This window comes from Macrotis lagotis, chromosome 3 (genome assembly GCF_037893015.1).
Source record: "Macrotis lagotis isolate mMagLag1 chromosome 3, bilby.v1.9.chrom.fasta, whole genome shotgun sequence".
In the NCBI taxonomy this organism is placed as follows: domain Eukaryota; kingdom Metazoa; phylum Chordata; class Mammalia; order Peramelemorphia; family Peramelidae; genus Macrotis; species Macrotis lagotis.
Genome location: NC_133660.1, coordinates 257,248,219 through 257,276,186, shown reverse-complemented (window position 1 = coordinate 257,276,186; position 27,968 = coordinate 257,248,219). Strand labels below are relative to the sequence as shown.

The 27,968-nt window shown below is 38.7% G+C and overlaps 1 protein-coding gene across 1 annotated transcript; it reads right to left on the bottom strand.

The window, feature by feature from the left end:
* Positions 1-4: 4 nt before the first annotated feature.
* Positions 5-27,540, bottom strand: PRRG4 (proline rich and Gla domain 4). The gene is made up of 5 exons (XM_074230434.1): positions 27,375-27,540; positions 21,036-21,199; positions 18,974-19,022; positions 16,676-16,808; positions 5-4,445 (listed from the first exon to the last, which is right to left on the bottom strand). Exons 1-5 carry the CDS (start codon positions 27,478-27,480, stop codon positions 4,214-4,216), a joined length of 684 nt encoding a protein of 227 aa, XP_074086535.1. The 5' UTR covers positions 27,481-27,540; the 3' UTR covers positions 5-4,213.
* Positions 27,541-27,968: the final 428 nt, after the last annotated feature.

The window sequence follows — 27,968 nt, the reverse complement described above, 5'->3', positions numbered from 1 at the left end:
TTACAATAAGTAATATTTACTTAGTATAAAATGCCATTGCAAATCAAGTTTATTATATAGGTACAAAAATGTACACAATAAGAAATGATGATTTATGATACAATGAGGACTTTAGAGAGACATGCTTTTTAAAAAGTCAATTTTTCTAGTGGATAAAACTACCAATACACATTGGGCAGACCGCCTTACATAACCAAAGAGAGATGTTTAAAAAACATCAGAAATTTTTGAAGGAAATACACAGCATAGCACATTATTGCATAAGAAAAAAATGTAAAAATATCTACAATATCAGGGTAACACTAATGTGGAAATCCAGTCTTTCAAAATGCAACTGAATAGGAAACATGACAAATGTTTCCATTCTAAATGAATTCAGAACTTAAATGTTTTACTAATAGTTAATTTTGTGCATAGTAGGTGATTTGTCACCATTTTGCATGTTTTAAGTACAGGTTATTTGAATCTTCTCCCCTCTCCTCCCAAAGTGTTTAGAGCATGAGACTGGTTTTGAGAAATGCCTCTCAGTAGAAACCTCAGACTTTTAAAAACTGAATATAATTTTCACCCAAGGCTAAGCTTTTCCATTCTTGGTCTTCCCCCCCTCCAATCCTAGATTCTCTCTTTAATAATAGATGCACTGAAACAAAATCAAAATCCTGCCAGAGGAATAATTGACTCCCTTGGGATCAGAGGAGGTAGAGTCAATAACTAAGGTCAGTCTTCAGTTTTCTATTGACACAATTGACCTGTAATATGGGCATTGCTCAATCCTCATTAAATTATCTAGAAAGTATGCACATTCTCTGGATATAAAATTGGTAACATTTTGGGTCATATTTTTTAAATTAATCATTTTGAAAATTTTTAAATTCATTATAATTTTTAGCTTATCTCCCCCACCCCCACTGTTAACCATTTTTGTAAATCTATTGTTAACTGTTTTTTCTCATGTTGAGATTTCTCTCATGAATGAAATCACAGGTCCAGTCTTTATCACTATTGCTTCATGGTATGACTGTTTAGTTACTTCCTGTTAAAATGGGAGTTCCATCATGCAATAGAAGTGCTTAATCCAAGGATTTGTACGTGGCAGGCACTTAAAATATTATTTGACTTAAGTGTCCATAAGAGATGAGCTTTGGCCCAATCATCCAGCAGCACCTGGACCAAACCACCTAACAGCCAAATATCATTAAGATTTTTTATCCATAGAAATGACAAATACCCCTCAGAAAATAAACTGTACAAGTCATATGTATACATAGTTCTATATCTATAAATATATATACACATAAACACATATTTCTAAATTGTTTCATATCCATTTAATGGTAAAACAAATGAGTTCACATTCAATGAAGATATAAAAACAATCCTGGAAGTGAGTTTTTCTTCCATTCTTATCCTAGAAATTAATGCCCAAATCAAACATTCAAGAATAAACTGCAATGGAATTCTGGAAACAAGTTCTTGGAAACAAGTCAAGGAGTTACTGTTTTTAGTTCTATTGGTGTGGCACCAAGAACCATAATTAAATTTCCTATATACATAAAAAATATATACACTCATAATTTATTGGAGGGGAAGACATTGCAAATTCCAAAGACAAGACAGGTTGAAGGAACCCTAAGTAAGGGACAGTTCCTCCCAACTCCCATGCCCATAAACAGTGGTAGTTTAGAACACAATAGCAAATGATGATACAACAGATATTTATTTAAACTTTTCTAATAAGCTTAAATTTCTTATACTCTCTAATAGAAATTTATAGACAGCTAGAAAGAACCGGTTTCTGAAAGTGAATCACTTATCTCCTGGACTTTGTTGACCAGGCAGAATCATCACCCTGAAGTTTTTATGCTTCTGTGATTTATCAGCCTCTTTCAAATCAGACTGACAGAAGGCCTTCATTCCATTCAGCCTCTAATTTAAAATGAAAAACCCCAGTCCTGCTCCAATTATTTGTGAAATCTTGTGCTCAGTGGAGCTCTAGGAGATAGCATTTTGAAACAATGGAGATCTCCAAGTTAATACTAACCAACAACAAAAAAGGAATAAAAATAAGCAATAGGGTACAAATTAAAAAATTATAATAAGTTATTATTGAAATGTTGCATTTAATATAGCCATTTTCCCTCTTATCACGAACTGTAGAGATACTCTACAAACATCATGGATTTCACAGTTCCTCTGAGGATGAATCATATTAAAGTTCTATGATAAATGATAAGCGCCAACTGTATACAGCAGAGAGGGAGTCAGAGGCTCTGAAGCTAATTTGGACTTAGAGCTTATGGATGAGGGGTAGGACTCACAAAAATTTCAGAAGAAAAACTGCTGACATTTTGGGGAAAGGCATCTTTTGGTCATTAATTTCAAATGAGGACAAATTTTCACTAACATTTTATTAAGTAATGTATGATCTTGTGAGTAAAAGTGGGGGCTTGAAGAAATGCTTCTATTTCCAGACTACCATGAACTCCCTGGGAGAGCTTTAGCTTATCCACTGTTAAAGGCAGAAAACAGGTTGTGGGAAAAAATAAATTTTACAAAAAGTCTTTCTACTAATGCAAGAAAAAGTGTTATGGAAAAGTAATATATAAGTATTTATTGTGTTTTTTTGGTAGGTATTAATAGGTAGTTAAAAGAAAGGACTACTTTTCTCAAATGGGAAGTTCCTGGTTCTGCCATTTTTGAGCTAGGTGATATTAGGCAAACAATTTCCCCTTTATGGAACTCTGTTTCCTCCTCTGTACAATAAGGATGTGAGACTTCTACCTCTGACATCCTGTGAGTTTATAAAGAGGTTCCTGACAAGTGGGCTTTACAATGCAAGGAACTGTGAAAAAGTTTTGTAAAGTTTAGAATGGTAAAGATTTTATTTTTATCTATGTTGAATAAGATCTTAATATCCAAGAATATTAAACCAATAGTATCAATTTGGTTTAGCATGCCCTATCAAATTGATATGGACTGTAGCCTCCCCAAATTAAAAAAAAGTCTGTAAATTATCATATAAGACAAAAAAAGGTAATAACTGATAAATATTTAAGGAATTGAATCTTCTATTTCTGATCTCAGAGATATGCTATTGCTTGATCTCACCCCACAGGGGGAAAATATGTACATCCATACATCTATATATATGATGTATACACACACACACATATGTAGTGTTCCAGTTTCTTTAAATATTTAAAGAAAAAAATGACTAGAAGAGAGATTGTAGGGAATCTGGGTTGAATGATCATTTTAAGTATACCTTAATCCCTGCGCAAATACAGCAGACAGATGCAAAGGGTCACAGGTGAGAAAATCGGACATGTCTTTAACCATAATGTAACTAATAGGAGCATAAATAATCTCTTCTGGATTAAATTATTAATTATGAGCTAAAAAAATCCTAATCTCATCCCATATGAACCAAACATTTAGTCATGAAGACAGAATCCTTTACTTCCTCATGGGACAGGCAGATTCATAGAGAACCTAGAGATTCTGAATTAATTTTTTGGTGATCGTCAATAACTTGAACTATAGTAGGCAGTTACTTTAGCAACTTGGGTTACTCCCCCACCTTCCTGGCCTAACAGCAGAAGCCATTTGCTCAGAAGAAAAATGGTGTTTTCCCCTTCTCCCCACTAACATCTAGCTGATATAATCTCAGTACAAATACCTAGAAGGAACATCATGCTATTTCATATAGCATAATCATCAGGATTCTTTTTATATTTCAAAGGTCATGGGCTTTAAAAACTTTTTACAAGATCTCCTTTGATGGAGAATTAAATAAATGGGACAAAATATTATCTTGACTCAAGATGACTCAGAGCAAAAGAAATTCTTGGATTACATTAGTTCAGTTCTCAACACAACCAGTTTAGAACCCTTTGTGTGTGTTGATGGGTATGATGCTCTTCCATCAGAACCCTATAATTAGTGATCTTTGCCTAAGATCTAGGCCAGCCATCTACTGGCTGATGAATTGGACTCTCCTAAATTTAAATGAGTGCTGCCTCCTAACTGTGCAAAACATGAAGCCAATTTACTCATTTTTCTGATGTCAGAGATATCTGGAACAAATAAGCAATCATCATGACAGTCATATGTACCTTTACAGAAGGGATCCAGTCAGACCTTTAAACTACCAAAGAACCAAGTCATGATGTCTTCTTTGAATAAACATACATCTCCTGCACTGATAATGGGTTTAGTGAGAAGGTAGTGACATAGACTTTTTAAACACCTTAAACCCTCTTGCAGGTCCAGGATATGGAGGAGGAGGAACTTCATATTTTCCAGTTAATGCCACAGCTTGTTCATAAGAAGGCAGTCCTGAGTCCTCTATGGGAAGAGGTGATGGGGTTAAGGCAGATTCTTCTGGTCTTCTAAAGATAATAGTTGGATGATGTCGTCCTGTTCTTATGTAGACAGCTGAGGAACTAAACAGAGACAAATCAAAAGTACCCATTTAATTTTCATGCTAATAATAAACTTTGTTGGTGATATTTACAGGTCAAAGAGTATGTTTTTTTTTAAAATAAGTTTTTATTGATGTCTTCTGTTTTATTATATTACCATAGCTATCCCCAGTATCCTTCTCCTTCCCAGAGCCATTTCATAAATCAAAAAGTAATTTTTAAAGAGAAAAAAATCAGTACAATCGATTGATACATTGAAAAAGTCTGAAAACATGTAAAAACTGTGAACTGCCCACTTCCATGAAGGCATAGATTGGGGGTGTCCTCTAATAGCAATCTGTTTATTGTTTAGGCATTCAGGAATGTCCAATTCTTCATGACCCCATTTGGGGTTTTCTTGGTAAAAATACTAGAGTAGTTTGCCATTCTTTTTCCTCCAGCTCATTTTACTGATGAGGAAACTGAGGCAAAGAGGCTGAAATAGCTTGACCAGAGTCACACAACTGCTAATGTCCAAGGCCAGTTTTGTTTGCAGGTCCTCCCAAATCAGTGGTCTACCTAGCCACCTAGCTGCCTCTCATGCCAAAGAGATTTGGAGATGGGAATGCCCTGAATTCTAATCCTGCCCAGACAACTATTAGCAAGAGCCTGGACAAATCCCTCAGCCTCTGCATGCCTCAGTTTCCTCACCTATAAATAGGATAACAGTACCTTCTAGGATATTATGAGGTTAAAATGAGAAAATATTTGTCAAGTGCTTTATAAACCTTATAGCACTATATAAATCCTAGTTATTTTGTTTTTATTATAATTAGAATATTTATCATAATGACTATAATATGTGTAATGACTCATAATTAGTTGTAATATGATTAGTTATATCAACAATATTATAATTATTCATGATAATTAACTATAATAGTATAGAATAGTTATAACAATTATTTTATAGTGTTGAGATTTTTGGGCAAGTCACTTAGTTTCTCTGGGTTACAGTTGCCTCATCTATAAAATAAGGTTGGATTTCAGCTATAAATGCTGATGCTCTGATGAGATGAGCTCTAAGGTCTCTTTCTGCTTTAGCTATAATTTGATCTTGTCTACTGATCTTTCCCTTTATTCAGTCCCTCTACAACTATTGTCATTATGCAGTGACTCCCAATCTTGGCTTGGTGAAAGGTTTACTACTCAGATCCTTGGAGCAATTAACTCTGCCTCTGACTTCTTTCAAACTTTTGCTCTTGGACTAATTTCTTTTACATGGCTTTGTAGTATGTCATTCCCTACACAAAATCTTTTTGTCCAGCTCCACTGTCTTAGTCTTCAAGGCCTTCTATAATCTGGTCTCAGTTGTCCTACCTAGTTATTTCCTTCTCCCTAAAATGGAAGACCTTTCTACTACAGGTCAGTCCCTTCACTTTCAGTGAAGAACAGATCTTTGATTTACTAGTAATTACAAACTACTCCTCCAAAATCAAATCCTGCCTATTCAAGCCTGGCTTGTCTATTCTTTCTGAGGTCTTCTTTGATGATTTCAGTTCACAATTTTCCTCCTTTTCTTTTCTGAATTATATCTTATTTTTTCAATGAAAAAAAGATTGTTTTTCCTCCACATTCCTTTCTTCTTTTCAACTCCTACAGAACTCATAATTTGTGTCACTCTACTTTTGGTCTGGAATTATGATTTCATTAGTCTAGGGCACTTATTGTTTAGTCATTTTCAATTATATCTGACTCTGTGACCCCATTTGGCATTTTCTTGGCAAAGATACTGGAGTGCTAATTTCTTCTGCTCATTTTACAGATGAAGAAATTGAGGTAAACAGCACTAAGTGACTTCGTCCAGGTTCACACAGCTATTGAGTATCTGATTTGAACTCATGAAAATGAGTCTTTCTGATTCCAGATAAGTGCTCTACCACCTAGCTGCCTAGCATAGGGTATACCCAATGGAAAACCTTCCTCTGCCAGTGCAGCTTAATGATTTGCCCAGGCCACATAAGGAGATTTAATTTCAAATTAATTTAAATTATAAGGAAATTTAATTTAAAAAAAAAGTAGAGAGAAAAACAAGGCCTGAAGTAGTCAAAGATGACTTCACCACCCTACAATTTTACACTTGACTTTGTAATGTTTCATGTGTTAGTTTTGTTTAAACTGTGAGATCTTTATTTATAGATATTTATCTAGCCGAAGGTTCAACCACTTGAAATGTATTGGGTACTCAATTAATAATGATTGAATAGTTGGTCTGAAAAATGGTCTGGTGTTTTGAACTATCATCAGCCATTATTACAATTATGGATGACATTTCCATTTTAAACACATTATAATTTATATTTTATAATTTATCATGAATGATTTATTGAATGAACTCCCTCTTAAGCCTCCTTTCTAATTACTAATAAATAAATAAATTCCATTTAATGATTTCTCTTACTTTTGAAGGTTAAGAGGTAGGGGACATTATGGAAGGAAGTAACAGTGGACACTAGAGGAAATGGCTGAGGTCCCAGACCCTGTTTGACCACTTCCTGGAAAAATCACTGACTTCAGTGGACCCTATTTTTTTCCTACCTATAAAATGGAGATACTAAAACTTGTATAAGATTTACCCTCTAGGATACTGTGAGGAAAACAATTTAAATATTGTAAACCATGTAAACCATTATGTAATGTCAGCTATTCTTGATGAATACTGTTGTTAAAGGGGGGGGCAGAGATGGGCTGGGAGCAGGGGGAAAAAAGGAAGGAGAAAGGGGGAAAGAAGAGAGAAAGGAAAAAGAAAGGGAGCGCGGGGCGGGGGGGGGGGGGCAGAGAGAGACTGAGACAGAGACAGTCAGACTGAGAAGAGAGCCAAAGGCTTGGCTAATTCATAAACTGGCTAATCCTCTCTGGAATAACTGATCACGGACTGCTGGGGAGGCTAGTACAAGTGTGTTTAGAAGGCTTAGAACATACTTCCTCTTCTGTCAGAGATCTGGACTGTCCATGATAAATGCTCATTCCCTGCTCCATTGGGGGTGAAGGGCTCTCTGGTCGGGAGGGGGACAAGCCCTGGGTTTGCCCATAAGGCTCAGGTATGTCAGATAAGGCAAACAACCAGATTGCCTTAAGCTGCAGGATCAAGCAAATGACAAGTCCTTATCATCAACACATTCCAGGTTGTGCTTTAATTACAAGTCATCTTAAAGCAATCTGCCTTTTCATTGGGAGAACAAGAGAGCAATTATCTCAGAAAGTCAGTGAATGGCTCCAGTGTTCTGTATAACATCACACATCCATTGTGAGTAGAAGGGGAAAAATACATTCTAAATATTATTTTCTAGAAACACTATTATGGCTTTATTTAAATGAATTCATAGTTATCCCAGCTTGTAATAAAGAACCTCACATTAGGCACCCCCCCCAATACAACCAAGAAATGAAATGATCTTATATCATCCATTTATCTAACATGTATTTATTGCCAAGATGATGTAATAATGTTCTGATTTCAACTTTCAAAAAAAAAAGTAAGCATTGAATACCAGAGTTTTCCCCAAACTTTCCTGCCAATTATTCTCTCTGTTTTTTTTTAAATTCTTAAACTTTGCATACATTTAGATTTCAAAGTCAGGGCATACTTTATCTTGCAGTAATCCTCTGCCCTTAATCTTTCCCCAGCATTCTACACAAACAGGATTGTAATGAAAGAATGAATAGTTTAACTGGGGACCCAGGAAGGAGTTAGGACTCAAAATTTGTATTGGCTAATACCCATTCACAACAAACCACTGAGAGACAGCTGGGGAATCTCAGGCTCTAGCCTCAAGCTGTAGAAATCTCCCCAACCCTGGGAAGCCCCACAAAAACCCAGATCCTGTTGGGAGGCTGCCACTCCAGCTATGGTGATAGGAGCTCACGGGCCACCACTGCACACTGTTAGACCTGGGCAGGATCTGCCTGGTGCAATGACACCGAGGCCTCCCCAGGACAGGGGTGTAGTCAGGGCTGTCCCTTGCAGGGCAAATTCAGGTTTAATTTAAGAAATGTAATAGTCTGGCCAGCTCCTACTAGGGCTTCTCAAAGACCTGGCATAGGGCCGGCCCCCTCCTCCTTGGGTCAGAAGTTCTGCCAGTCGAGTTGCTCCTCTGAATTAGATAACAAAGTGAGGCATTGTTTCCTGAAGGCCACGACTGAAATACATGTGTTACCAAGAAGGAGGGAAGGCTGCCTGTCTTTCCCCTGGCTTTCTCCCCATTAGCACACACAACCACTTTAATAACACAAAATAATCATGGTTTCATCAGTGTAGATACCTCTAGATTGGGGGTGGGAGTCAGTTCTTAACCTGAGATCTATAGATGAGAGATAAAGACCCAGGGGTTTAGAAAGATTTAGGGACTTGCCAGTGGTCATAAGACTGGCACAGAGTTGGTACTAGCCTCATGGTTTGCCAAGTACAAGTTCTGTGCTCCTTCCACCACACCTTAGTTCCCCCCCATAATGAAATATCTAGTTTCTTTAACACTGCAAAAGCTCAAAATAGGTGAAACATTTAATTAGATGCATCCTATAATCTTCAGAGAATAAAGATACCCATGACAACTTTACTACATTTACCCTCATAGTCTTTATGGGGGGCAAAAGGAAATTTCAGAAATTTCAGAAAAATTTCAGAAAAAAAGTGAGGAAAGAAAGAGGGAAAAAGGGAAAGATAAAAAAGGAGAGAAAATGGAAGGTATAAAATGAAGAAAAAAGTAACAGATGTAAGTGTGAATGACAGCAAAATTAGACCATCTGACTCTGTTGGAAACAACTATATGTGAAGATATGGCTTTTAGAAAGAATATAAAAATATTTCCTTATTATAAGAGTAAGGAAGGAAAAACATAGAGTAGGACATGTTTCATGTTCCTCTTGCTAGATAGAAAGTTACATGAAGACAGGGACCATTCCCCCCACCCCCAGTTTCTAGCATAAAACAATTGTAGTTACTTTGAAGACTAAAACCAGAAGAATATCATTTTTTTTAAAGGAGAGGACGGCATAAAGAGATTCTTAAAAAGATGAACTGTTTATTTCTCCATTGTATCTCCCATATCTCACATTTCCAGTATATCCATACCATTCAATTAAATTCAATACACATTTATCAGGCTCCACTCCTAGCAAAGCTCTGGGCTGGGGTTCAAAGGGTACAAAAACTCCAAACAAAAGTTCTCTGCCCTACAGAAACTTTCATTCTATCATCCTCAGGATGCCTTAAGTTGGTCTTGAGGCTTTATCGGGTAGGATGGACAATATATAGCAGAAGAAAGTGGCATTAGTAGTTGAGGTAGAACAGCTAGCACATAGGGGCTAATGGAAATTTCATAGTCTGAAGAAAACTATAGAAGATCTGCAGATTTGGGGGCATGGATGGGTAGAAAGAAACTTATTTGTTGGTCAGGATTCTGCTGGCTTTTACTTTACATGAACTCTTTTTATTATGTTGTAGAAATTCACAGAATATTCCTCGAGACATTTGTGTTGTTTTCTTTTTTTGAATATTTTGTTTTGGATTTGTTTTGTTTCAAATATTTCATTTTTTTCAATTACATGTAAAAACAATTTTTAAATTTGTTTTTAGAATTTTTGAGTTCTAACATTTTTCTCCCTTCCTCTCCTCCCTCAATGAGAAGTCAAGCAATTTGAAATAAGGCATACATACATACATGTGCCATCTAATATTTCCATATTAATCATATTGTGAAGAAAACAGACAAAAGAATAAAAACCAAGAAAAATAAAATTTAAAAAATATGCTCCAATCTTCATTCAGATAAGGCATATTTTATAATTATATCTCTACAAGTATTTTGGACACTTTGGTATATAGCTCTCCAGATACTTTATGAATTCTGTATTAATTTGGAATGGATCTATGTGAATTATCATATCTTCCTATTCTGCGACCTAAAATTTAAGGAAATAATGGATTACAATGTTTTTGAGGAAGAGATTGAAAAATAAAGAAGGGGTTGCAGCTAGATGGTACAGTGGATAGAGCACTGGACCTGGAGTCAGGAGGACCTGAGTTCAAATCTGACCTCAGACACTTAATTACTTAACTGTGTGACCTTGGGCAAGTTACTTAACCCCATTGCCTTGCAAAAACAAAAAAAATTAAGAAGGGAAGCTGTTGACTTTTTCTCTTCTTCATTTTTCCTCTATTTGGTAAAATAGGAATAATTTGAATTCTTTACCTATTATTAATAAGCTTCACCTGGAGTCCATGAACACTTCAGGCCATTTTTAAAAAGACATCTCTATATTATTAATTTTAAAAAAAGTTTTAGTAAGTCTAGTGGAATAGGAAAGTTACTTAGGCTATTCCCAGCAGATGAAATTAATTTGATTTTTAAAAACTCATGCCTTAAAGAATTGGAAATCAAGTAAATATCCTTCAATTGGTGAATGGCTTAGCAAACTGGGATATATGTATGTCATGGAACACTATTATTCTATTAGAAACCAGAAAGGATGGAAATTTAGGGAGGCCTGGAAGGATCTGCATGAACTGATGCTGAGTGAGATGAACAGAACCAGAAAAAACACTGTACACCCTAACAGCAACATGGGGGTGATGATTAACCTTGATGGACTTGCTCATTGCATCAGTGCAACAGAGACAATTGGGTCTGTCTGAAATGGAGAATACCATCTGTATCCAGAGAAAACTGTGGAGTATGAACAGACACCAAGGACTATTAACTTTAATTTAGGAAAAAGACTGCTATCTTATTGTCTGATTTTGATATCTCTCTCTTATTTTCAGTTTTTTTTGCAAGGCAAATAGGGTTAAGTGACTTGCCCAAGGCCACACAGCTAGGTAATTATTAAGTGTCTGAGGCCGGATTTGAGCTCAGCTTCTTGAGTCCAGGGCTGGTGCACTATCCACTGCACCACCTAGCTGCCCCAGATCTTGCTATCTCTTATACTTTATGTTTCTTCCTTAAGGATATGATTTCTCTCTCATCACATTCAATTTGGATCAATGTATATACCATGGAAACAATGCAGAGACTGTCAAATTGCCTTCTGTGGGGGGTGGGGGAGGGAAGTAAGATTAGGGGAAAAATTGTAAAACTCAAAATAAATAAAATCTTTAAGTACAAAAAAACCACAAACTCATGCCTTTTATAAGAGAATTCCCTTAGCAATCCCTTCTATGATATCAGAAGGATACAGATCTGTTAAGTGGTAAAAGAGATTTGAGAAAAAGAAGGGAAATACTTTCCTTGATAAAAAGAAAAGATAAACTTTACTTACTGTAGAATATCATTAGTATTATACTTTAGGGTAAAACTTGGCCTTTTTTTGTATTTACCAAGTAACCATAAGTTGACTCAATTCAACAAACCTTTATCAAACATTTATTTTGTGTTATATGCTTAGTAGATAGTCACTGTCCCTAAGACTCTGTTCCTACAATCTCTATTAACTCAACATTACCAGATAAGAAGCATTTGGCTGATGCTTACTATAGAAGAATAGGGACTGGAACTGTGATTTCATTAGGTGTTCACTTGAGAAGACTAACACTAACTCCTTTTATCAGCATAGGTGAGCATCCTTTCTGCACCTTACAGTCTTAGAGAGGTGCTTGAGGCACTGCAAGCTTATGTGATTTGCCTAGGGTCACAAAATCAGTTTTTGGGAGGGGAGGAACCTAGGGATTCTTGGCTTCAAAGTCACCTTTCTAGCTACTAAATTGTGTTAACTTACCTACTACACGGAATAAGAACAAACCAACAACAACAAAAAACTTAGAACTCTTTTCTATCTGAGAAACCATCAGTAAAAGTTATAAAGTATATAAATGGTAATGAAAAGAATCTAGGAGGCAGCTAGGTGGCTCTATCCAGAGCACTGGCCCTGGAGTCAGGAGGACCTGAGTTCAAATCCAGCCTCAGACACTTCATAATTACCTAGCTGGGAAGTTGTAACCTCACTGCCTTGTCAAAAAAAAAAAAAAAGAATCTAACCTGAATTAGAGTACTGCTCATACACCTACAAAAGCTACTACATAGATAAGTCAGTTATATCCATTTTACAGATAAGAATACTGAGACTCAAAAGAGTTATTGACGGCTGCATTTTTTTCTAACACGGCTTTTGTGAGGAAAGTGGTTTAAAACTCTTAAAACATTCTATAACTCATTTTTATAAGAGATAAAAGGAACATGCTAAGAGGAATAGCAGCGGGTCATCTAGTCTAACCCATTCATTTTATGGATGAGAAAGCTGGGGTCCAAGAAGTGAATTGCCTAAAATCAAAGAGTTGATTTGGGGAAGCATTTCAGAAGGAACTCCAGTCTCCTAACTTAGTGCAGGACATTTTTCATTACATCTTATTCTCTTATGTGCTTCTGATATAGATCTGATTCTGATATAGAATCCAACTAGTCTAACCTACTTTTTTTTTTGTTTGTTTATTTACAATAAGGAAATGGATTATGGAGTTGTTAGTTGATTTTCCAAGGTCACAAAGAAAAGCAGATAGCAGGCAGGGCTGGAACTCTGACTCCCAATCTAGGTCTCTTTCCATAGCAAATCAGAAATTTCTCAGATCAGCAGTTATAGTAATGTCTTCCTTAAGTAGAGATCAAATTTTATGTGGCCCATTTAGTTACTCAAAATAGTAGTTTGATCCAATAGATTAGCTACCTTGGAAAAATAATAACAGCTGGCATTTATATACTCACAAATATTATCTCACATACTCTCAGAAAAACTGGGAAGAAGGGGTTATAATTAATGATCCCCATTTAACAGATGAGCAAGCAAGGCAGATGGAGGCTAAGTGACTTGCCCAGGATCACAGAGTAAGTATCCAAGGCAGGATTTAAACTCCAAGGTTTTGTTTTGCTATTGTTTTGTTCTTATTCCATGTAGTAGGCAAGTAACACAATTTAGTAGTTAGGAAGCTGACTGTGAAGCCAAGAGAATAGCTAGTTTCCTCCTCTCCCAAATACTGACTTTGACATCCTGGCCAAATCACAGAAGCTCGCAGTGCCTCAAGCATCTTTCCTAGCTCCAGGGTCAACCCTCTACCCATTGCCCCATCTAGCTGCCTCTAGACTGGGAAGGTCTGGATTCAATCAACCAAAGATTTATTAAGCACCTACTATCTGCAGGCATGATGCTAGTTTCCTCTTATGCTAGCTGTATAGCCCCAGCTAATAAAGTCCCTTGTCCTGTTTCATCTTGGTGACTGCTGTGGATTTCTGTCAAGTAGGGGGCCATTCCCTACCTTGAAGAAATCAAAGATGCTCTTCATATTTCTATATTCACCCATTTATAGACACTTTTAGTATAAAGTGGATGGATGATAATGGCTGGATTGATTAGCAATTTCAGGGCCCTGGTATTTTACTCTAAGTAATTTTGAATATATGCTACAAAATACCCTTCTGTTAAAAGAGAGGGAACAATGACAAAGAATCATGTCTGCTTCATTGGAAAAATATTTGTTTTGTTGAAAAGTTAATGAGTACTACTGAGGAAAGAAAGTAAAATCCATATGATGAGAGGGCAATAGTTTGGGGTGGGGAGATGGAAGACAAGTGAGAAAAAGTTGCTAACTTCCCTCAGTGACATATCAAATGCTGAGCTCTCATCCTCTGGGGTCTTGCTTTTCTGGGTCCCAATTCATTCAGTGACTTGTTTGTTAGATATCTGTGTTTTTGTGCTCTGCTTCTCACCCCTCCAAATTTATTTTTTTACATTCATATTCCCACTCCCATACTAGAACTGAAAATAAAATGAATTAAGCTCAAATGACTCCAAGCTATTCTAAAAGGTGGGGTCATCTCTGTTTAGTCAATTCATAGCAGTTTGCAGGTGTGAGCTGGTGTTGATAAACATGAATTTCCCATAATGCCTTTAGCTGCCTTTTGACTAAGGTCAGATATCTCCTTATCCTTTGTCATTCCATAAACCTATAATAACTAGAATGAAAATGAGTACATTTGTTCTTCCAATAGTATGCTACTTGAGAAATTGTAATGGTAGAGTAATTATTGTCTTCAGGAATCCTGAAGTGGGCATTCATCATTGGATTTCTATTGCCCTCTAATAGTGACGATCTAATTTTATGATGTGCTGTGACTTTGAAGATAGCAATAAATACTACATATTGAATGCTATGTCACTTTGTAATGAGCAATTACTATTATTTTTAATTAGAACTGCAATTTCTTCAGTGTAGGGAAGTTCCCAAGGATTCTCTCTACTAATGAAGTTTAAGCCCTTTTTTTCCAGTAACTTAATAGTCTGAGAAGTCATCTGGCACAAAGATGAGGTTAAATAACTTGTCCAGGGTCACATAGCCAGAATGTGGCATAGATGAAATTTGAACTCATGTCTTTGTGACTCTGAGAGCTTTGAGTTCACATCACCAGTGTTGCCAAACACAAATAGAAATAGGAGTCACTAACCTGTACGTAAGAATTCTAGCATGCCACATATGGACTTGGTTTTAAAAAGTGATGTGGTCTACATTATATATTTATTTTAGAATATTTCCCAATTAATTTTCATCTGGTTCTGGTTCTATATTTAGGAGGCTGCATGCTTGAAACTTCTACATTGTACCATACAAGAAGCATTATATAATAAAAGGTTCATTTCATATACAATATGATTTCTATCTTCATTGGCTTTTGATCATTTCTAGTATAAAACACAAATGTCTCAGCCTGACTTTTAAAATTAATTCCAATATTCCTGGATTCCAATATATCTTTCCATTAGATTCTAAGCTCCTTAAGGTCTGAGACCTTCTTTTCCTCCTTTTTTGTACCCTCAGCACTTAGCACAGTGACTAGCACATCATAGGGGCTTAATAAATGTTGATTGATTTTTCATATTTATTTCATTGCATTCTATCCTCAAACTTTATGTTCTAACCAAACAAGTCTACTCATATATCCCCTGACCTTGAACTTCCACTTTCCTCTCTAAGCCATTGCAAAGGCTGTCCCCATATGCCTAGAATGAATTCCCCTTTTCTACCTTACTCTCTTAATAGCAGCCTTGCTTCCTTCAAGGCTCAGCTTTTGATGACACCCCCCCCCCCAACAACCACCCCCAGATCCAAAGTCTCTCTTACTGTCCCCTGGACTGTGAGTTAATTCCTTCTCTAGAATTCTCTTTACTGAGTTGTGTCTTTTTTAATTGCAATCACTTCCTCTCTAAGAATGTAAGCTTCCTGAGGGCAGAGTCCATTTCTTTTTTGTCTTCGTGTCTCAGCTGCATCAGTACACAGTAGTCACTAAATTGAATGAATAGCTGGTGAATTAATTTGGATGAGGGTGGGTCTGAATCAGTTGTTAATAGGACACAAAATTTCATTTCTCTGATTGGAAGCAAGAACTGGGTGGTTTTTCATCTTTGAATTTATTCCTACTGCCTAGCATCAATCCATAAATTCAGCAGGTGCTTCATAAAAAAAAGATGTTGTTTCAAGTTTGTAAATCTAGTCCAATCAATATCTGAAAAGGAATTTCCACTACAAAATATACAATAAGGGTGAAAAACCTCCAATGAAGGGCGAACTCGGTCCCTTCCAAGGTGATCCATTCTACTTTTGGACAGTTCCAACAAGCCATTTTTCCTGATAATCAAATATGAATCTGCCTGTTTGTGTCTTCCATTCATTGGAATGGAACTGTCTGCTGGGGCCAAGAGGGACAAATCTGTAGGAAGCTGAGTGACACAGGGAATAGAAGGTTGAATTTGGAGTCACAAAGAACTGTGTTCAAATCCTGCTTCAGGTTACTATTACTAGTCCCTGAGAAAGTTATTGAATCTCATTCAGCTTCATCTCTAAAATGGGGATAATGATGAGAACACCTACTTCCCAGGGTGAGTTAATACATATACACAGTACCTTGTTATCAAAGAAAGGAAATCTTTTTTGCTTTGGATCACATCTAGACTTGCTCTATCATCCGAGCTAATTCACCAGACATTAATTTTTTTACATGCTGACTATGAGCCTTAAAAAAACAATTTGATTTATCATTATTATTATTATGAATTCCTCTTCCATCTGCAAATTGTAATGCATGATAGAAATATCAGATGCTGTATTAATATAGTTACTGTGATCTGCTGGTCTCACATCCTGAGCCCCTGGAGAAATGGTCAAGTGGCCTGGAGCTAACAATACACAGGGCGGGTGTCAGAGTCTATTGAGAACAAATCTCAGTTCCACATACCATGGCTGTCTTCTTCTTGTGCATTTGGTGATGCAGAGATAGTAACCAAGTAATCCAGTGATAACCAAGAACACTCCAGCTGCAATTAATCCAGTCAGAAGTCCCATAACATCAATCTTCTCTCTCTCACCATCTTAAAGGAAATTATTCAATCACCTCTTGTCAATATTACTAGCTCAACTGCAGAGCAGATCAAGAATCCTGAATTTCACCTGAATCTAAGCATGGCCTGCATTCTGTTTAAAAATTATTATTAAAAATAATAATGTAGCAATATATTATTATGTAATGCAGCTGCAATTAATCCACTCAGAAGTCCTATAACATTAATTTTCTCTCTCACCATCTTAAAGGACATCATTCAATCACTTCTTTTCAATATTCCTAGAGCAACTGCAGAGCACATCTAGAATCTTTCATTTCTCCTGAATCTAGGCATAGGCCTTGCACGCTGTTTGAAAATTATTATTAAAAAGAACAATAACAATATAATATTATATTATGTAATATATTATATTATTGTGCAATGTATAATATAAATAATAATAAATGTAATTCAGAAAATAAAAAGTTTAAAATCATAATATTAAAAATGAGAGAACCAAACACAATATCTTGCATGTAGCAGATGCTTACATAAATATTTTCATTTGATCTTCAAAACAACCCTTAAGTTGGGTGCTATTATTACCAACCCCATTTTTACAGATGAAGAAACTGACACAGAGGCAAAGTGACTTGCTCAGGGTCACATAGCTTGTTAACTGTCTGGGGTGGGATTTGAACTTGTGTATTTTTTTTTGCAAGGCAATGGGGTTAAGTGACTTGCCCAAGGTCTCACAGCTAGGTAATTATTAAGTGTCTGAGGCCAGATTTGAACTCAGGTACTCCTGACTCCAGGGCTGGTACTCTATCCACTATGCTACCTGGCTGCCCCTCAACTTGGGTCTTTCTGAAGGTAGACAGCTAGGTGGTATAGTGGATAGAGTCAGAGAGACTGAAGTTGAAATCCTGCCTTGGGGGATATTTCCTAACTGTGTAACCTTGAGAAAATCAATTAACAACTGCTGCCTCAATTTCCTTATCTCTAAAATTAGGGAGAATACCACCCACTTCCCAGAGTTGTAGTTCAGTCTTGTCCAACTCTTTTTGACTCCATTTGGGGCTTTCTTGCAAAGATCCTGGAGTGGTTCACATTTCCTTCTCCAGTTCATTTTATAGATAAGAAAACAGAGGCAAACAGAGTTAAGTGTCTTGGCCAAGGTCACATAGCTAGTAAGTGTCTGGGGCTGGATTTGTTGTGAGGATCAAATAAGATAATATTTGTAAAGTGTTTTGCAAAACTCAAAGTTCTATAAAAATGCTATTATTTATTATTATTATTATTAAAATCTGTTGAAGGTAAATCAATCTATCCATATCAAGACTACTAGAATAGTATTTAAATTATTTTAAAATAGCATCTCCAGAGCCCAGGTTATCAATTACATATCCTTTTTTAATTAGGCCACACATCTAGGTAATTATTAAGTGTCTGAGACTGGATTTGAACTCAGGGACTCCTGACTCTAGGGCCGGTGCTCTATCCACTGCACCACCTAGCTGCCTTGAGCTGTTGCAATGGTGAGGAAACTTTCTCTTCCCATGCAGATTGATAACCATTCTGCAACTTGCATCTTAATAATATGTGACCTAAAGAGGAAGAAAGTCATAGAAACAACATCTTCCCTGCTCAGTTTCATTTGGTACCAAGAACTTAGGTACATGTGACCATCCCTTTGGAGGAGGGTGGGTCTACTCTAACAGAGTCCACAGGCATCTGAGGCCTTACCTAGGGGGAAACTGAAAGAAAACCTGCCAGGAACAGCAGCTGAAGATAATCAGCCAAGATAAGAAAGAGGATCACCCTCTCTGAAAGGCTCTCAACTCAGTCTAATAATCTTACTTTATCCAATTTGCTGGCATGCAGTAGTTAAAAAATTTTTTTAAATATTTAGCCACTTGACTCTGGCAGAGAGTATTTGACTTGTTGTAATACAAGTCTAGACTTTGCCTATTTCTCTTCTGTAGTCTTCAAGAGTCATGTAGAAACATGGTGCCAGCTAGAAGTCTGTTATCTCACTCCCATACTACCTCACCAAACTCGATTTTCAATACCTGGGTACTGGAGTTTTTATCTCCATTTGTCTCAGCTATCGTGAGTACTTAATTGGTAAAGTTCGGAACCACAAGCAAACTGAATGTATGAACCATTAGTCAGAAAACTGACTAATGTTATTTAACTAGTGCTTGACTTACCTGATCTTGTGCTTGGTCCTCGCACTGAATAATCTTGCCAAAATGCCATCTGTAAAGAAGTAAGTCAAAGTTTAGTGAAGTACGTATTTACTAATGATTTTATTTAGTGCTGCCTAGATCCTCACTAACCAAGAAGAAAGATATGGTGTAAACTGAGGGCTTCAGAGTACATGCTACAAGGGCTACTGTTTGGCCCTTGTTATGGAGCACGACTGCCAGGTGGGAGCTGCCTATCTCATTCACCCCTGGCTCTAATTTGGATAAGTAAGCATTCCTGATGACCAATGTAATGAATTAAAAATCATTTGTTAAGCATCTACCATATGCTAGGTGCTGGGGATACAAAAACCAACAAGAAACAGACCCTGTCCTCAAGGAGCTTATATCCTTTGGTGGAAGGTGTCATGTCCTTTTTTGTGAAGGACAAATCCAAAGTAAATAGAAAGTAACTGGGGGGGGAATGATAAAGCCCTCAAGGAGAGATTGGGGCTTGAGTTGAGCTTTTGAAGAAAGCGTTTCTAAGAGAAGGTGAAGACAGTCTGTTTCAGAAAGGGGAAGACTCTGAGCAAAGATACAGAGATGGATAATGGACCAGTAGGAGAGAATGGAAGTAATTAATATATAATAAAGGTGGAAAGGAAGGTTGGGACAAAGTTAAAATGCTCTAAAAGACAAAGAGTTCATAACTAATCTTAAAGGCAATAAGGAACCACTGGAATTTACTGAGAGTGATACAGTTACACCTGAATTTTAGGGGGGAAACCATTTGAATAGCTTTTAAAGGTATGTATTGGTGTTGGGAGAGACTTGAGCAGGGAAGAAATAAATTCCTCATGGCTGGAGGAGAGGTTATGCATTATCCTAATCCACCTAATTCATGGGGTGACCCATAAAAGAAGGACTATCTTAGTCTAGGCGAATTTATTCTAGGTGGGTTTGCAATTGGATCAAAATCATCAGGTCCTCACAGTTAATCAAGAAAGGTATAATTTGAAGGCATTTTTGAGGTCATTATTTTTTGGAATAAAGGACTAATTGTGATAAAATTAGAAAATTAGAAAAGACAGAATAACCTTTGTGACACCAAAAAGGCTATAAATACTAAGAGATGATGGTTAAGTACAATTATGGAAGGACAGAGAGCTAGGGGGTCCATATTTGTACAAGAATATTTAGAGAGACTTTTAACTAATTCATGAGAAAAACAGAACACACAGGCAAAATTATTAAAGGAAATGTGATTGATCTTCAAATTAGAAATTTATGGGTTTTAAAAAAAACACTTGTCAAGTACAGAAACTGTTACAACAGGGAGAGCCCTCATTGGTTGTTCATTTTCAAACAGGATAGAGGTTAGGCAAGAAATAATGGGGAATTAAATTTATGATAAAGGTAATTAGAGGCATAAGGGAATGTCCACATACTCCTAGGAAATCTTTCAAACTAGTATCACAAGTAGACATGTGGCTAAAGTACAGATGTGCCCCATTCAGGGGAATAGGGAAAGGGAAGGAGCCCCTATATAGTATCTACTATGTGATAGGCACTGTGATAAGTGCTTTACAAAAAATCTGATCCTCACAATAACCCTGGGATGTATTATTCCCACCTTAGGGTAGATGAGCCTGAGGCAGGCGGAAGTTAAATGACCTGCCCCAAGTCACTCGGCTTCTAAGTATCTGAGCTAGCTTTGACTCAAGTCTTCCTGATACCAGGCCCAGGTGCTCTAAACACTTTGACACCAGGTGCTTCAACTAGACCAAGTTATCTTCTGAAATATTTTTTCAACCTTTGATTTCATAATTGTCCTAAAGTGAAAGAAATGTTAATTCTAAAGAGATGAGCCAATACTTTGATAATTAGGGCAGACCCAATAGCTTAAAAGATTAAGATGGAAATGCAGACATTTTGACACAAGTTTTTTTTACTTTGTATTTCAGTTTAAAATTTTTAAAAGATAATTTTAAAAAGCATTTTATAAGTACAATGTCCAAACAAAAGAGAAAGTTCCTCTTGAATACCACTTAATGCTTCCAATCAATTTGTGAAATAACTAAGTTACCGTTTTGTCTTCATCCCCAAAGATCTCTCTAGCTTCCTCATAGTTGCAAAGTTCCTCATGACACTCTCTTTCTAGATCTCCAGGTGTGAAGAGTTCCAAGTCAAATCTGTTGTAGAGGAGGCGTCTATGTATGAAGACGCTGGCTTCTTCTTTTGATGTAAAGACTAATGAAACAATCAAAGGTTTTAAATGATGACCATTTAAAATCAATTGTAGAATAAATCCCTCCCCCAAAACAAAGTCTCAAAATAACTCCCCAAATAACTATCCAGTTATTATCTACTCAGAGCAGTTCAGTGACTTACTTGTCCATGGGCACAGAACTATCGTGGCCCTTGTTTCACAGTGGAGAAAACATTTCTATTGTAGCTAAATGATATTTAACTTCTGACAAAAAGGAATTGCTGTAGTAAAAGTATTTTCTGCCAAAAAAGCAAAATACTAATAATCAGAAGGGCATTCCTTGTATCTGAAGGTAGATTATACATAGTGGTCCCTACCCTGCCCCCAAATACACACCAACTTTGCTAGGTGGAGTATGCTGGGGCCAGTTCAATGAAGGAAAACCCATTGTTAAATTTTCATTGTGGACATTTACACCTCAGAAATTACGAAATGCTATAAATCAAGATGATCTGTTTTTTAATTGTCTATTTTAAAAAAGATGGAGTAAATATAAATAATGCAGATAAACTTAGAAATACATTGTCCACATTTTCTTTTTTTTTCTTTGGAGAGTCAATTGGTAAATGTTACCTGAACAACCCTTGTCATTAGTATGACACAAAAAATTGTTTTGAAGATGTAAACTATGTTTTTAGATGCTTATTTAATGAAATAAAACAAACTCAAGGGGGTCTGAAGGCAACAGGCAAGGCCTTTCCCTGATTTGTTCTTGATTGAGAACCAAGTTAGACTGTGGCATGATAAAAGATCATTAAAATCAGAGTCAAGAGATCTGTGATCTTCCATTAGTTAACTATATGATCTTGTGAAACTCACAATCTCCTTGGGTCTTAATTTCCTTATTTGTAAATATGAGAGGGTCAGATATGAAGGTCTTTAATATCTCTTCCAATTCAAAACTTCAATAATTCTTACAGAAAATTCTAATCCCTCCTTCTACCCCAAAAGGGAATGATCTTTCCAAAGTATTTTTATTAATCAATTTCTCCATGAATCTTCCCTGCAATGGTGACTGACACTATGATGCATGGGCCAGTAATAGTTGTATTTACGTTTTTCATAAATGATTTCTTTACAGAAAGCAGGGAAGGAAGATGATATTGTGGAGAAAGGGCTAGGATATGAGCTGAGATCTGGATTCTGTTTCTAACAGTTTTCCAATAGTTGTAATGAAGCTTTAAGTTTTTTTTCTTTTTCTTTTTTAAATTTTTGTTTTAAGGGGCAATGGGATTAAGTGACTTGCTCAAGGTCACACAGCTAGGCAATTATTAAGTGTCTGAGGCCCAATTTGAACTCAGGCCCTCCTGACTCCAGGGCTGGTGCTCTATACACTGTGCCACTAGCTGCCCCAGAAGCTTTAAGTTTTAATAGTTTACTTAGTAGTTTTGTAACAGGAAAACCTCGATGTATATAAGATCATTCCCTAGGACTATGCAGCTGGAATTTCCAGAGCAGAGATCCTTTCCCGTTTCTTACAGTCTTCCCATGAGGTAGATAAAGTAGGTAAAACTATTCCCATTTTTAATGATGAGAAAACTGAGAAATAGAGTTGTTAAGCGAGCTGACCAGGGGCAAAGTACTAGAACTTAATTGTTCTGACTCAATACTGCTTAAGACTCAATACTCTTTCTTTTCTCTTTTGTTTTTGCAAGGCAATGAGGATAAGTGACTTAGCCAAGGTCACACAGCTAGGTAATTATTAAATATCTGAGGTCCTATTTGAATTCAGGTCCTCCTGACTCCAGGGCTGAGGCTCTAACCACTGCACCACCTAGCTGCCCCCTTTCTTTTCTTTTACTATTTTTATTGAGCTTTTTTGTTTTCACATAACCTTTATCTCTAAATATATTCCTCATTATCCAGAAAATTATGAATGAACAAGATCAAAAGAACAAAAAATAAAGAGGAAACTTAGTTCAACAGAACCAACCAACATACCAACTAATGATACAAGTAATAAACTCAAGTCCCCTGCCTCTGCAAACAAGGGAGTGAGTGAGGTACATTTTCTCATCTATTATCGGGTTTTTGGCTTAGACTAGAGTCCTGTGCATCACACCAAGCATATGCTCATCTATGTATGCATATACATACATGTAGATGTATATTTACAGACACTGGCAGAAGTACCAGATGAGGCTGTTAATAAGTGACAGTGAGGAGCCAGGATTTTGTCAGTGCAAGCACTCCCCCTGCTGGGGCCCACCACAACGCTGCTACCCTGAAGGAAATGGCTTTTTTGACCTGTGGCCAATTTTCTAGTCAGAAGCTTCTTCTAATTTACTGGGGAGGCTGATCAAGAAGATGACAGATATACAGTCAATCACATTGGGCCTCATAGGACAGAGAATGACAGCTGTCATTTCTAGAAAGCTTGGAGGTTGGTAAAAAACCTTCACATTTTAATATCTCATTTGAACTCTATAGCAGCCCTGAGGGAAGTACTAGGTGCCCATTTTACAGATAAGGAAACTGAGGCTCATAGATGTAAAGTGATCCACCCATAGTACTCTATCCATAATAATACCTTACTTCCTTTCATTCTTTTTTTTTAGGTTTTTGCAAGGCAATGGGTTTAAGTGGCTTACCCAAGGACACACAGCTAGGTAATTATTAAGTGTCTGAGGCAGGATTTGAACTCAGGTCCTCCTGACTCCAGGGCCGGTGCTCTATCCAGTGCGCCACCTAGCCGCCCCTGATACCTTACTTCCTGAGAAACATACAAAATCATATTTCAGAGGATGACAGGAACCAGTGGACAAAGACAAAATAACTGGAGAATTTATTGATTTTTTTCCAACTAGTTTTTTTAATCATTGGGTAGACAAAGCCAAGTGTTTTGTTCCATATTAGGAAACCTGTGAGTGAAAAGGACTAGACAAACAGCCTATCCATCAAGAATATTCAGAAAATTGAATGCTAAAATGCTTTATCTTCTTGCTAACTTTTCCTAGACAAAAATGTGGAATGAGAAGTGGTTCAGGCCAAAACAGTATTTGGTTTCTTGCCTTCTGTTCTAGGAAATGGGTTCAAATTCTACTTTGGGCAGAGTCACTTTTGGAGTCTAAGTGTTCTGATGTGTAAACGAGGAGTAAGATGACAATACCTGTAGCACTTGCCTCATAACATTCCAATGAGATACTGAATGTAAAGCAATTTTAAATTTTAGAGGGATATATAAAATCAATTATTGTTACTTTTTTTTAGCCCTCTTGGGGAAGCTCTAAAGGAATAGTCATTTCTTGTTCAACCTCCAGTTCATGAATTTTAAGCTTCGATTGAAACAGCTAATTTGAAGGCAATCTCCTTGATCAACTCAATTAGTTATGCTTCTACCTCCTCCTAAGTTTTTTTTTTTTTAATCTCTTTGGTTTAGAGGTAGCAAGGTTTTACAGTTGTTAGTGAAGAAGCTGGAGTCAGGAAGACCTGAGTTCAGATCCAGAACTTTTATTAGCAGTGTAATCCTGGACAAGTCATTTAATCTCCTGTTATCTCATTTCCCTCAATTGTAAAAAAAGGAACAATGCCTCCTTCCCAGGGTTTAATGTATGTAAAATGCTATATAACTATTGTTCAATTATGTCCAACTCCCCGTGATCCTGAGGACCATATCTATCTGTCCATGGGGTTTTCATGGCAAAAAAGATACTAGAATTTCCTTCCCCAGTGGATTAAAGCAGAGGGTAAGTGACTTGTACAGGGTCACACAGCTAGTCAGTGTCTGAGGCTAAATTTGAACTCAGGTTCTCTAACCACTTTACCAGTTACCAACGTCATTTAACTAGCAGCTATTATTAATAGCATGGCACCAGCACCAGACCTTTGATCCCCCAAACCAGAATCTCTTCCTTATTCAGCTTATATTTATAATACCCCAAGTTATTATATAGTCCAACTCTGTCCCTACATCCTACACTTCAAATGAATAATTTTGGATTTTCCATTTCTTCCCTTCTAGCTCCATTCAATTCTTCCCAATATTTGGCACAGAGCAGATGCTGATAGACTGTTTAACAACTCCACTCCTCCAGGATCATATCGTCTGTCTTCCCCCAGCCCAACTGAGGCTTCCCTTTCCTAGGTTGCATTTCCCTTTGCAATATCTCCATTCAAAGATGCATATCACACCTCTGGGGATCCATCCCTCCTTTGGGATGGGGAGTTTGCTCGTAAACTTATGAGGAGGTGTTTTACTACACTGGTTAGAGGTGGGTTAGTTGGTTTTATGCAGAGGAGATTGCCCATATTCTATGATCTATATAAGTTTCAGGACTTCCCATTCTCATACCTGAAATGAAATTCTTGAGAGATTAGAGATCTTCCTCAATTAAAATGGACAAAGCCCTGGAAAGGGCAATATATATTGAACCACTCTTTAAACCACTTCTTTAAAGAAGCCACAATTTCACTGGATCTCTAGAAGCCATCCAGCCCAATCTCATTTTATAACTGAGGAAATGCAAGTTCAATGACTTGACTAGATCATATCTGTTATTGTCAGAGAAAGAGAAGAACAAAGTCCTTTGACTTTATTGCTAGTGTTCTTTCCACTGTCCTAAGAAGCCTGCTAAGTCCTCCATTTCTGTAGACAATTCATGTGTTGTTGTAACCAAAAGAATACATCCTCTGATAGTATGCCTCTCAGAATCTAGGTAGACTGGGTCCCAGATAAAAGACAGAATCCCACCTCCATGCCTCCCCTTGTCACCGTTCCAGTTTGGGCGGAAGGCCTTCCTGCTGGAGCTTACTCTCTCTGGCACTGTCTTATCAGTCATTAAAAAGTTACATTGGATTCATTCAGTGGATTCTTTCCAACTGATGGCTAGTTAAGAACACATTTTGATGGGTGGATGGGGGAAGAAGGACGAGATAGGACCAGAGCCTAGGCACCACCCAAAGGGGAACAGGATTAGGTGGGAGATTCAGTCAAACTTTATCTGCTTCTCAATTCTGCCTAAGGTCTGTCTTGGTTCAGGGCACCCATCAGAGGTATAAGTATCAGATGCTTCTAGTGACCTAGAATTTATGTCACTTAACCTAGTTTTCTTCTCTGCCTTTACCAGAGTCACCACATCATTTCAGACATGGAAGGATTTCTTAGAGATTTTGCCTTAAGCTTGAATCTTCTAAAAGAGGAAGTTGAGGGCTAGAATGATGAAGTGATATATGTATGAATATGTGCCTGTGTGTACTCATTATACCAGAAGCCTCTATAAAATGAGAGGATTAGGCTAAATGGCCTCTGAGACTTCCAGTCTTAGAATATGATCCCGGGATCCTCTTGAGGGCCTTCCTTAACACCCCCAAGATGTTTTTCCCATGTATGTTTCCTGACTTACTTTTTTTCCAAGTTTAAAAAATTGTAAAAAATCATTCTTTATCATGATAATTATCTTAATCATAAATTATTTACAAACAAGCGTTGAAATACACATAATAAAAGGGGGCACAAAGATTGTATATCAAACACTGACCCATCCAGAAGCAGCCTGGCTTCTTAGAAAGATGAACTGAGCCTAGAAAACTCGAGTTTGAGTCTTCCTCCGTGCGCTGATGAGTGGTGACTAGGGAAAGTCACGCAACCCGTCTCACCCTCATTCCCCACGCTGAGAAGTGGGGACCCTGGAGCATAAGGGGCACCTTGTCAATGCTGACGTGCACCCTTTTTGCTACTTTAGGAAGATGGCTCCTACCTAGAACCCAGACCTACTCCTTTCCCATGCAACAGTTGGCAGCTTTCCCTGACGCCGAGCCCTTGGCTGGCACCTCCGCGCGCTCTGCCCGGCGCGCTCTGCCCGGCGGGCTGTGCCCCTCCATGCACGCTGCCTCCGGATCTCGGTGTCTCCCCGAGTGTCTCCCCTTGTGGTCGCCGGGCCGCTGAGCCCGGAGTCGGGGACCCCACCTCTCCTGGTCTCGCCCCCCGGCCCCCCGGCCCCCCGGCCCCCCGCCCCCCCGGCTCCGCAGGGTGGGCGGAGCTCGGCCCAGGGCGCCGCTGCTCTGAAAGTCAAGTTCTCGCCAGTGACGTCACGGGGCTCGGAGCGCCGCGCTGCCCCCCCCGCGGGCTCAGCTCCAACGGGGCTTTTTAACGTTTGGCAGAACGAGGGGTCCGAGGCCCGGCCCCGCCCCCCGCCCCCCGCCCCCCGCGCTGATTACCTTCGTCTCCGGCCGGGGGGCGCTCCCGGGGGCTCGCGGGGCGCGGAGGGGGGGCCCCGGCCCCCGGCGGCGGCAGGGCGCTGAGCAGGAGCAGCAGCCGCAGCATGGCGCGGCGCCGGGGCGAGCGGGCACCTGGGCCCAGGGAGCGGGCAGCGGGGAGCTGGGGTGGCCGCCCGCCCCGCCCCCTGCCCCGCCCCGCCTCCAGGTGCGCGGCGCCCCGCCCCGCCCCGCCCCTGGAGCCGCCCCGCCCCCCCCCCCCGGAGCCGCCCGCACATGCTCCGGGGCCTCGCGCCCGCTTCCGCGGGGCCCGGGCTGAGCCCCCGGCGCCCCCACTCCTCCCTCCGAGGAGCCAGCCGCCGCCGCTGCTGCCGGGCGGGCGGGCGGGCGGAGGGGACGGAGGGGACGGAGGGCGGAGGGCGGCCCGGCCCGGCGGCTCCTCTCCCGCAGGTGTCCCCGCCCCCAGCCGCTCCCGCCGCCCCGCCCCGCCCCGCCCCGCCGCCGGGGGAGGGGCCGCGCCGGGGGGAGGGGAGGGGAGGGGCGGCCCGGAGACACACACACACACACACACACACACACACACACACACACACACAC